General features: G+C 45.1%; 1 protein-coding gene across 1 annotated transcript in view; it reads left to right on the forward strand.

Annotated features, from left to right (window-relative positions):
• The window catches only part of LOC132567018 (flavin-containing monooxygenase 3-like), a 28,604-nt gene extending 22,430 nt beyond the window's left edge, over positions 1–6,174 (forward strand). Inside the window, exons 7-8 of the mRNA XM_060232599.1 lie at positions 2,892–2,964; positions 5,793–6,174. Of these exons, the coding sequence (XP_060088582.1) occupies positions 2,892–2,964; positions 5,793–6,135 (416 nt within the window). The 3' untranslated portion in view covers positions 6,136–6,174. The remainder of the gene's footprint in view (positions 1–2,891; positions 2,965–5,792) is intronic.
• Positions 6,175–12,376: the final 6,202 nt, after the last annotated feature.

Genomic DNA, 12,376 nt, shown 5'->3' on the forward strand with positions numbered 1-12,376 from the left:
GGGACGGGGCTAAACAAAATGACCACATATTCTAGCATATAAATAGTTGATATTCCATTCCAAATGTCAATATACAGCAGCCATAATGATCAATAACAAATTATTGTGTGTGTATGTGTAGAGAGAGAGATTTTTGTAATTATATATACCGCATACAGAAGTGTGTGTTTGTGTGTGTGTGTACATACCCGTGAAGTGGGTGAGGCTGGGAATGCCTGGTCCCAGCAAGCTTTATGACAGAATAGGGATATATACAAAATTACAAAAACCATAATGGTCAAATACAAATCAATATGTAAAAAATCAGATAGAACCATAATAATCAGATTACAAATCCATAATAATTTAATACACATCAATATGGAAGAACTATATAATAATTTCCCTGGGCTCAAGACTTGCTTCCAATCCTTCCTAAGACTTAACAACTTTTCAGATGATCATCTTGTCACTTCATAAGTGAAGAAACCAGTTATTTTCATGATTGTGTAACATCAATATCAGAGTTTAGAAAATGGCTGCATACCTCATAAATCCTGATAAATACCACATAAATGCCACATAATACTAATATATTCCTCATAAATCCTAAGGAGAAAGGGAGGGGGAACCCTATTCGTGCCAAAATTCTGACTGCTGCCTATCTTGGTATAATTCTGAATGAGAAGTCTGTTTTCTCAATGGGAAGGGAAATGTAGCATAGTGTACTAAGCTTAGAGCACTAAGATCAATTCATGAGAAGTGATCTGGTTTGGGTTGAGAAAATGATCCCGAAAACCAATGCAGTAGGGTTGCCAATCCCCAGTTGGGGCAGGGGATACCCAGTTTGGAGGCTCTCCCCCCGCTTCAGGGTTATTAGAAAGAGGGGGGGGGGATGTCTGCTGGGTGCTCCATTATTCCCTATGGAAAGCAATGGAAAGCAGATCAATAATAGAGAATTGATCTGTGGGTATTTGGGGCTCTGGAGTAGCTGTTTTTTGAGGTAGAGGCACCAAATTTTCAGCTCTGGTGCCTCTCTTCAAAACACCTCCCAAGTTTCAAAAGGATTGGACCAGGGAGTCCAATTCTATAAGCCCCCAAAGAAGGTGCCCCTATCCTTCATTATTTCCAAATGGAGGGAAGGCATTTAAAAGGCATTCATGTGATGGCCAGAACTCCCTTCGGAGTTCAATCATTATTGTCACACCCTTGCTCCTGGCTCCACCTCCAAAGTTTCCTGGATCCACCTCCAGTCTCCAGATATTTCTTGAGTCGGACCTGGGAACCTTAAGTATAGCTGAACATTCTCAGGTGGATTCTGAGCTCTAATAGGTAACTGGTTGGAAGCAGCAGAGGGATGAAGTCTGGCACCCATCTTCCAATGGGACAAGACACCCCTTATGTTTATCTATCTACTAAATATTTATCCCTTCTTTCCTCTGATTTATTTATTTATTTATTAATTTCATTTATATCCCGCCCTCCCCCACCTTGGCAGGCTCAGGGCGGCTAACAGCAATCCATAAAAACACACCATAATAAATAAAACATTAGAATTACATTATAGAACAATAAAACATTAAAACATTAAATTAAAAACCAGTCTAGTAGATAAGGAGCTGAGGACAGCATATAAGGTTCTTTTCTCTCCCATTTTATCCTAACAACAGCACAATGAGTGAGGCTGAGAATGGCCCTTTCTACACTAGCCATTTGATCCTTTCTTTGTGTGCATTCCCAAGCTACCTTCTACATTCCATGCCGCCTTCAGTTCTATCTTGCCTCACGGTTTCTTCTACATTTGCTTTGTGTGAAAGTGTACCGACTGCACTTTCACTCTGCTGTTGCCCCACGGTTCTCAAATTTTGTTTTGGTCAGGAGCTTTCTCCAGATCCAGATCGAAATCTTAATTGTAGAACTTTTCCTTCAGATTTCCAAACTCCTCTCCAAACCTCCATAATTTGCATTTACATGTAAGATTGTTGTGTTTATTTACATCTCAGTGTTTGTTCCATGGAAATGTAACTTCTAATTTTAATTTGTATGGGGATCACTCATGATACGGCCCCATCTTCAACAGGATGAAAGAATCTGTAGAGGTTTTCGATGAGTGAAAACAATTGTCACTTTTAAACTAAGACAAAGTTCGTTTTGTTAAACATATTGAGCTTAAGGGGAATGTTGCAGAGGCACCACATCTAGCACACAACCTAAAGAATCACAAAACACTAGTTTTTAAAGAAAAATATAGCCCAGAAGCATGTTAAACAACACAAATACAAAAGTAAAAATCCACAGATAACACTTTCATTTGGAGAGAAGCAAAGCAATTTTTAAAAAGCCGAATCAATTCAGGTGATGCGGATCTGTGGGAGGCGGATTGACTGCTCGCAGAATCTGGATCAAACCTGAGTGTACACAGGGCAAGTGGTTGGTCTAAGCAAGCCTGAGTGTACACAGGGCAAGTGGTTGGTCTAAGCAAGCTTCATGACAGAATAGGGATTTGAACCTAGTTTCCCCAGCTCCTAGCTTTAACACTGTAAATCCTACATATGTAGTCCAGCCAATCCCACAGTGCATGTTTTCCATAAGCAGGAGTCACCAAATCATGTTTCTGTAGCAAATGTGTCTGTCTGGGCCTCTCTAGGCCCCATTTGCCACCTTTGGTGCTGCATTTGCAATCTGACTGAAATATACCATTGTAGTCCAAAAAGATGCATATGGTAGTTTATATGGAGTATCGGGGCAAAGCTTGCCTCTCTTCAGTACCTGAAAACACAAAGGAGATCCAGTCTCTGCATGCTGAAGAAAACAGTGTATACCCCCCTCTGTTTGTGAGTGTGTAAATCCATGGGAGAACTGGTATGGATCTCATAGGGCATTATAATGACCACATTTTCCTCCTTCTGCAGGGTTATATAAGGTGCCTTCGGAGAGCCGCATGATGGAAGACATTGATGAGACAATGGGGAAGAAGCTCAAATGGTATGTTTTAAGGGGAGGACCTGCCACATCAACAGTGAGAAATAGACTTGCTGATAGCTGGAGTGAGAGAGACAGAGATAAGGAGTGGGGAAGGAGGGAAGGAAGCAAACGCAGAAGTGGAATTGGGATTGGGGAGGATTCCTCCTGCAGTATGAATGGCTAAATAGCAGAACATTTTAAAAGGATATTTGAGCTTCTCACGTCTACCTCTTTTGCTGCAGGCTCCACTGTCCTCTTAGAGGGGAGGCTTCTAACTACTTCCCCTCCACCAGAAGCTCCAGAAAGTCTGATTGGCTGAAAGTGAGAAGGGTACACAGAGAGAGACAGAGAGAGATAATGGGTGGGGGAAGAGGGCAGGAAGTTAAAGCAGAACTGGAGTTGGGATTGGGTAGGATTCCTCACTGCCACTTGCCTATCTCTGATGCCATTTTTCCTGAAGTATGACCGGGGAAGTTTTAAAAGGACATCTGAGCCTACAGCTCCAAAGCCTTGCAAGTAGGAGAGAAGGATCGCTCTCACCCCAATCTCTGTAGCTGCAAGCTCCACTGTCCTTTAAAAATATTCTCTTCAGCTTCTAACTGCAGTACCCAGTATGGCAATCTTTGAAATCTCACCTCACATAAACAAAGTGATTGTAATTCCCAGGCAATTCCTTGTGAAGCCAACTACAACACATTATGCAACATTTTGTTGCAGGTCCCCACTTTTAATAACAGATTTGTAATAGAACCCCCAACATGCCCCCATATCAGTAAACAACTTTATTAATCAAATGTTCTTGATGCGATTGAGACAGCTGCCTTTGCAGATGAAAAGGAAACAAACAAATAAAAGCAACTCGACTATATAGGTCTACTGGTTATGCAAAAGTTCTTGGAAATCTTCATGGACAACTTCATTTCAGGTGCCCCAGGCACATCAGATCTCTCAGATCTCAACTAGTTTAACTGCTGCGGATTTCCCACACAGTGTCTTTGAATTCCCTAGTCATTCCTACGGCCCCTCTTTCAATTCTTAGGGGGCCCTAGCAAGAGGGTATTATGGCTCTACAACCTGAAACACATGGAGGTAGATAAGCTGGTTGAACTGAGGCAGCCTTAAGCCAGTTGCAAAAGACCCTGGAGGCCTTTTGTTGCATGCCCTTCATAGGTATGTTACATGAATAACCTTCTTGAGTGACATGTTCTTAGCATCTCTTACCAAAGCTAGCTTTCTACGTTCACATTATGCTCCCACCTTGATACAGCAAGAATTTTGACTCTGTCCTTGAACCTGATAATTGCCCTCCCCATCAAGCTGTTGTCCCACCTGCTTTCTGGAGGTGCACATGTGTGGGGAGTTTTGTGGTCATTGTTAAGCCTAAACCATGCACTTGGCTAGATACCAAAATGTATAGTCCCTGACATCTCCAAGTTTAAAAGCAGTAAATAATACAGAAGACCTTTACCAGAGGCCCCGGAAAGCTGTAGCCATATGCTGTAGGGAATATTAAATTTGATCAACCAAGGATTGGGAACTTGGCTTTTGCTTTTTTTTCCCCCTTGAAAATGAGAGGTGGTTGAGATTAGTTTATTTGATTTCTATCCCTGCTCCATTTTCTGCAAGCAGGACTCTGGGCAGCTTACAACAAGTAATATACATTACATAACAAAATAAATACAATGCAGTTAAGATTGAACCCTATTCAGCAATTAATCTATTAGATGGCGCCGCATGTTAATCCCACAGTACAGATGGATGGAGGGCATGCAATCCGTATTCTAGCCACAGGGAAAGATATTAAACAGGAGAGGATAAAGGAGGAGGGAAAGAACCTGAAAGGCCACTGTACTTTCTGTCGCCATCCAGTGGAACAACTCGGTTTTACAGGCCCTGCGGAATGGAACGAAATTGGCTGAGCTGTGACAGGATTCTCTTTCCAGTCCAGCTCTAATCCAAAAAGAGGTCTTGTGCAGCTGTGTTTCAGCTTGGAAAGAAAATGGGAAGTGACCGATTTAGGGTCTTGCCTGTTTTGATCCTAATTCACAAAGGCCCCATTCAGTCATTACACTTTTGGCAATCCAACTATGCATAAGCAGAGATCATGGCACCCCCAATCTTCCTGGTATGAGTGGTTGCCATGGGTGTGAATGAGACACAAGCCCAGCATTGTCATGAGTCCACATTCACATGTACCAGAGTTGGGACAATACATATAGGGCTTTTTTTTTGTAGCAGGAACGCCTTTGCATATTAGGCCACACACCTCTGATGTAGCCAATCCTCCTGGAACTTACAGTAGGCCCTGAAATAAGAGCCCTGAAAGCTCTTGGTGGATTGGCTACATCAGGGGTGTGTGGCCTAATATGCAAATAAGTTCCTGCTACAAAAAAAGCCCTGAATACATGTATTGTCCTAGTTGCACAAAATGGTGACTGCATATATTGGGAGGATTACAGGTTGCATGATCTCAGTGTATACACAGTTTGAATGCTAGCATTGTAGCGACTAAAAAGAGCTTTTCTGTTGGGGATAGCCATGCATTTCAAAAGGTTGGTGGGAGAATAGATTGGCCTGTAGAGTGTTGTTAATTTGTCATTTTGACCTTCATTTTCTGCCCTTTAGTGGAAGATTCGGCTTCCCTTCAACCTGGCTGCAGTGTGTGTGTGCGTGCGTAGGGGGGTGTCATTGAATTTGCGAAAATGCACATTTCTATGCTAAAGATACTCCTGGGGTAGATGTGTATTTTCTCAACACATACTTTCCCAAAAGGAGACCCAGATTCGGAGCCTCTTCCATGTCTGGTTGAGAAGTTTGTCTGCTAAAACATCTTCCTCCTTTTCTTTAAGGTACGGCCAGTGCGATTCCCTGCAGCTCGATTACATTGTCTATATGGACGAACTCGCCTCTGTGATCGGCGTCAAGCCCAACATTCCACTCCTCTTCCTGACAGACCCCAAACTGGCGGTGCAAGTTTATTTTGGCCCCTGCAGCCCATACCAGTTCCGCTTGACAGGGCCCGGGAAGTGGGATGGGGCCAGGAACGCCATCCTAACACAGTGGGACCGAACCCTGAAGGCCACGAAGACCAGAGCTGTACACAGTTCTCAGAACTCTTTCCCGCTCTCTGTTTTGTTCAAAATCCTGGCCCTCCCAATTCTCATTGCTGTTATTTTTTTGGTGTTTGTCTGATTGATCTCTGGGTAGAACAAGATGCTGCAGCAGCTTAAACCCTGGCCTTCTCCGTTTGTGCAGAAAGAAAGGCGTGAGGGGGGAAAGGACACATGAGGAGGTGGGTAGAACCCTTGCCCTGCCTGTGCTCTACCTAGGGTTGCCAATCCCCAGGTGGGGGCAGGAGATCCCCTGGTTTGGAGGCCATCCCCCCACTTCAGGGTCAACAGAAAGTTGGAGGAGGGAGGGAAATGTCTGCTGGGCACTCCATTATTTCCTATGGAGACCTATTCCCATAGGGTATAATGGAGAATTGATCAATGGGTAACTTGGGCTCTGGAGGGGCTGCGGTAGAGGCACCATATTTTCAGAATAGCATCTAGTGCCTCTCCCCAAAATACTCTCCAAGTTTCAAAATGATTGGACCAGGGGGTCCAGTTCTATGAGCTCCAAAAGAAGGTGCCCCTATCCTTCATTATTTCCAATGGAGAGAAGGCATTTAAAAGGTGTGTGGTCCCTTTAAATATGATGGCCAAAACCTCTCTTTGGAGTTCAGTTATGCTTGCCTTGCTCCTGACTCCACCCCCAAAATCTCCTGGCTCCACCCCCAAAGTCCCCAGAAATATCTGGGGACTTGGGGGTGGAGCCAAGAGACTTTGGGGGTGGAGCCAGGAGACATTGGGGGCGGAGCCAGGAACAAGGGTGTGACAAGCATAATTGAACTCCAAGGGAGTTCTGGCCATCACATTTAAAGGGACAGCACACCTTTTTAAATGTCTTCCTTCCATAGGAAATAATGAAGGATAGGGGCACCTTCTTTTGGGGCTCATAGAATTGGATTCCCTGGTCCAATCGTTTTGAAACTTGGGGGGTACTTTGGGGAGAGGCACTAGATAATGTATTTGTAAATCTTCTCATAAATCTGGTGCCTCTACCTCAAAAAACAGCTCCCCCAGAGCCCCCAAAACCTCCAGATCAATTCCCCATTATACCCTATGAGAATCGATCTCCACATAGGGAATAATGAAGTGCTCAGCAGACGTTCCTCCCCTCTCCCCCCCATCCCGTTTTCTGGCGACTCTGAAGTGAGGGCTTGGCCCCTCTACTCACAAGTTGCAGCCAACTTCTTCCAAGTAACACAGACACCCCATCCCAAGAGGAAGCCTTTCCAATTGGAGACTGGAGCCTCCGGAGGGGAAAAAATCACATGGTGGCTTTGGGGGCGGGGCTTCCCCCCGCCGGCCAGCTGACTGGGGGCGGGAAGGAGACTGGAAAGCAGAAGAACCCCTGCTGGGACCTGGGGATTGGCAAGCCTAGCCTTTAGTTCAATTCCCTGTTCTTTCATTAAACACCAGGCCTCCTATTAATCTCTAGCCCTGCAAATGGGTTGAAGAGACCAAGTGGAAAATAACTGAATTAGTATTGATGGGTTGGCAAATCGACTTTGTGACCTTGGGATAACAGTTCAGGTACAGAGACAAACCATTGGTGATTTTGGGTCAGTCACAGTTCTCTCAACCCACCTACCTCACAGGGTGTCTATTGTGGGAAGGAAAGGTGATGGTAAGCCTCTCCAAGACTCCTTTGGGAAGAAGAAGAAGAAGAAGAAGAAGAAGAAGAAGAAGAAGAAGAAGAAGAAGAAGAAGAAGAAGAAGAAGAAGAAGAAGAAGAAGAAGAAGAAGAAGAAGAAATTGGATTTATACCATGCCCTTCAATACCCAAAGGAGTATCAGAGTTGCTTACAAACCCCTTTCCTTTCCCTTCCCCTCCCCACAACAGACACCCTGTGCAGTAGGTGGAGCTGAGAGAGCTCTGACAGAAACTGCTCTTGAGAGGAACAAGCTCTGTGAGAACTTGTGCCTGACTCAAGATCACATCAGTGGGTGCATGTAGAGGAGTGGGGAATCAAACCCGGTTCTCTTGGACAGGAGTCCGCACACTTAATCACTACACCAAACTGACTCTCCAGTAGAGAAGTGTGGGATCTAAAACCTCCTCCTCCTCCTTCCCCATGCATCCTTCAATTGGTGCTATGATATACACTACACAAGGGATGGGTTATCTGGCGAGCCAGTTTGGTGTAGTGGTTAAGTGTGCAGACTCTTATCTGGGAGAACCGGGTTTGATTCCCCACTCCTCCACTTCCACCTGCTGGAATGGCCTTGGGTCAGCCATAGCCCTTGCAGAGGTTGTCCTTGAAAGGGCAGCTGCTGTGAGAGCCCTCTCAGCCCCACCCACCTCACAGGGTGTCTGTTGTCGGGGAGGAAGGTAAAGGAGATTGTGAGCCACTCTGAGACTCTTCAGAGTGGAGGGCGGGATATAAATCCAATTTCTTCTTCTTCTTATCTCCATCCTGTCATAAAGTGGCCCCCTCTTGGGCCATCTGTTGTAACGGGTTCACATCAACATAACTTCAATGGTCTGATTTTTGATTGGGCTATTTGGCCCAGCCCACTCAGATCTTAGGCCTTAACAAGTTTAGTTTTCTGTTCTTTTTTTTGTTGCTAGCCCCAGCTATCATGAGGTATGGTAAGCTAACATTAAAATGGACCAGGCTCTTGCCTGGGCAGGTGCTTTCTGGATAGAGAGGTATGGAATGTTTCCTGACTTCAACCCAGAAGGGTAACATCTGGTAACTATGAATTAATGACCTAATGTTACACTAGTATGTTAACTGTAGGGGTTTTTTTGTTTTAGTTCTCACTGCTAACGTTCTTTTGAAATATTCTTGCACACTTTAATAAATATCCTTTGATTATATGGTGTGGAATTGTATTTTGTGGCCGCAGAAGGTAGGACCAGAACCAATGGGTTGAAATTAAATCAAAGGAGTTTCCAGCTCAACATTAGGAAGAACTTCCTGACTGTTAGATGGTTCCTCAGTGGAACAGGCTCTCCTTCCTTGGAGGTTTTTAAACAGAGGCTAGATGGCCATCTGACAGCAATGAGGATCCTGTGAATTTAGGTGGCAGTATTTTTGACTTTCCTGCATTGTACAGAGGGTTGGACTAGATGACCCTGGAGGTCCCTTCCAACTCTGATTCTATATTTGGTGTGTAAATGCCTCAATTCTATTCCAGTGCCTTAGACCATGGGCGTTTTCGCACTGACCTTAATCGGCAGCGACGTCTTTCTTCACCGCGGAGGATCTGCGTGGATTTCGCACCAATTGCTGCGGAGCGCCTGGAAGAGCCGCAAAGTCCTGCGGCTTTTGCGGCGCAAATGTAAACCTCCAAAAACCAGTTTACATTTGCGCCGCAAAAGCCGCGGGACTTTGCGGCTCTTCCGGGTGCTCCGCAGCAATTGGTGCGAAATCCGCGCAGATCCTGCGCGGTGAAGAGGGACATCGCTGCCGATTAAAGTCAGTGCGAAAACGCCCCATGTTAATTGTGGAAATTCAGTCAGCGATTGGCCTTCCTTGCAAGGCTGACTTTCTTGCTTAATCCCAGTAAAATGAGAAGCTTCCTCCCTTACTGAGTGGGTAGTCCAAGGGGCTGGTGGCAGATAACGAGAACTGCAGAGGGTGTGTTACACACCCCAGGGTTTTTGTAAGTTTGTACTCTGCGGGTCTGTACCACAAATTTCTTGGCCTGGGGAATTTCTTGGCACTGTCTTATGTGGCCTCTCTTCCTACAGGATCAGCCCATCTTACCTTGCCCAGGCTCTTCAGAGGTGGTAAGTGAACCAAAAGCTGCCACTTCTGGCCAGGATTGAACAGAGCTGTGATTGAAGAAGAATTGCAGATTTATACCCCGCTCTTCTCTCTGAATCAGAGACTCAGAGCGGCTTACAATCTCCTTTACCTTCCTCCCCCACAACAGACACCCTGTGAGGTGGGTGGGGCTGGAGAGGGCTCTTACAGCAGCTGCCCTTTCAAGGACAACCTCTGCCAGAGCTATGGCTGATGCAAGGCCATTCCAGCAGGTGCAAGTGGAGGAGTGGGGAATCAAACCCGGTTCTCCCAGATAAGAGTCCGTGCACTTAACTGCTACACCAAACTGGCTCTCATTTGATGTATTTTGCCCCCCAAGCATCACAGGATGACCAAGATTTAGGAACATTATAATATAGTGGGTGCAATGCATAGATGAGACGAGGTTGCCATGATCGTAGCTCTTTATTGAGTTACAGAATGGTAACCAGTGGCTAGGAAGATTGGCTCAACTGGGCCAACTATATACAGTCCTGGGTTCCTGAGCTAGGATGCCATTGGATCATTTGAACCAGCAGAGGGTTTCTGGTTGGAGCAGGGCAACAGGGATTTGGATCCTACCGCTCATTTTCTATAGTCCCCAAGCTTAGTCTTTAAGGCTCCAATGAGCCAGGCAGGAACACTGGTAAAGAACATTCACATGAGTCCACATACACAACGGACATATTCCAGGTCTGTCTTAAGTTAGGATTGCTGTGTCCTTAAGGGGGGAGGAGGAGAGAATCAAAGATCTTGCAACTGACCAATAAAAGGCATGTATCATTTCACCTCTCACAGTGTGTTTCCTGTACCAAGAGTTAAAAGTGGTTCAGTGGGAGATGTTTCTATAGTTCTGTGTCATGGACTGATCAATAACTGGTGGAGACAACAGATTTCTTTGGCAAATGTGTAAAAAAACAAACAAACAACCTTGTATCTACTATGCAAATATGAACATGAGGCTGAGGGGGAAGCATTTGTGGAGGATATTCAGCGAGCAAGACAAGTGGTTTAAATCCTTCTCATGCTTGCCAATATACAATGACCCTCAAGTTTTCTCTACCCCATTCTGACTTACTTTGGAAATCAGCTGGGTGAATGACTAAACACCCTCCATCTCATGTGCTGATCCTCAGCTACAAATATCCTCCTTCCATTCCTGCACTCAGGTTACAAAGCAAACCCTCTTAAGATCGAGTTCCACCCTTACATTTCTGTGGTGTGGCCTTCCTCGCCTTACTAGAACAGTAGCAAAGTAAACATCTCCATCAATAGTTGAAACTCTGATTAGTAACCCTTTGGTTTCCCCTGATGTATCTATCCAATTTTTCAACAATTTGAGGTCCTTTTACCTTCAAGCTTAGCACCAGGTTCAAATTGTGCAAGGGTTTCTTCAATACAAATCCAACTTCTTCGTTCATATTCCTGACACACTGTCAAAAATTTCCCTTTGATGCTGAAACTTGGCGTTCCCCAAACCCAGTCAGAAAACACATTTTTGGCAGCTGAGAGAGGCCGAAGGATTTGGACTGCTTCTGCAAAGCAAGAATTAGAAACATGAAGCCCAAGATGTGTTTTGAAAAGAACGTAAACATTTGAGTCCCAAAGAAGTAGCCAAGATAATCCAGTGAAGCATACAGTAACCAAAGTGGTGCCCTCTTGAAGACTGACCCATGAAGAGTTTGCACAGGTGTTCTAAAAGCTGCAGGGAGGGAAGGCAGCATGGTATAGCCCAATCTCATCAGATCTTTGAAGCTAAAAGGGGCCTGTACAAGGAAGAGAGACCACCAAGGAGGTCTCTGTGGGGGAAGCCAATGGCAAACATCTGCTTATTGTTAGCCTTGAAAGCCCCTTGCTGGGGTTGCCCTAAATTGGCTGTAACTTAATGGCAGTTGGCACATGCACTAAAATCTGCAACACTCACACAATGAAGGTAAAGAAGACTGCAGATTTTTACCCCGCCCTTCTCTCTGAATCAGAGAGAGTGGCTTACAATCTCCTATATCTTCTCCCCCCACAACAGACACCCTGTGAGGTGGGTGGGGCTGAGAGGGCTCTCCCAGCAGCTGCCCTTTCAAGGACAACTCCTGTGAAAGCTATGGCTGAACCAAGGCCATTCCAGAAGGTGCACGTGGATGAGTGGGGATCTCCTCCACGTGCACATTCAATAATGCACTTTCAATCCACTTTCAATGCGCTTTCCAACTGGATTTCACTGTGCGGACTGGCAAAATCCAGTTGGAAAGTGGATTGAAAGTGCATTATTTAGTGTGTGTGATCACAGCGATGGAATGACATAGCACACCACAGCGTCCAGGAATACTGAGTTGCTCTCTCCAACAGCAGTTATAAGATGCCACCAGAGCTTCTGATTGACATGTCTGCTCAGATAAATTTCAATTACTGCAATTTATGGATGCAGTCAAAGGTGACTGAAGAGGTCCAACCCTTATCCACTTGTCTAAGATAAGTTGTTCTTTGTGTTTCATGGCTCATTGCACTACCTGGAGAAAAGTGACCAGCTGGGTCTATGTACAAATGCCTCATTGGCTGAGTAGCCATTTCACTTTC

Source organism: Heteronotia binoei, chromosome 2 (assembly GCF_032191835.1).
Source record: "Heteronotia binoei isolate CCM8104 ecotype False Entrance Well chromosome 2, APGP_CSIRO_Hbin_v1, whole genome shotgun sequence".
Classification (NCBI taxonomy): Eukaryota; Metazoa; Chordata; class Lepidosauria; order Squamata; family Gekkonidae; genus Heteronotia; species Heteronotia binoei.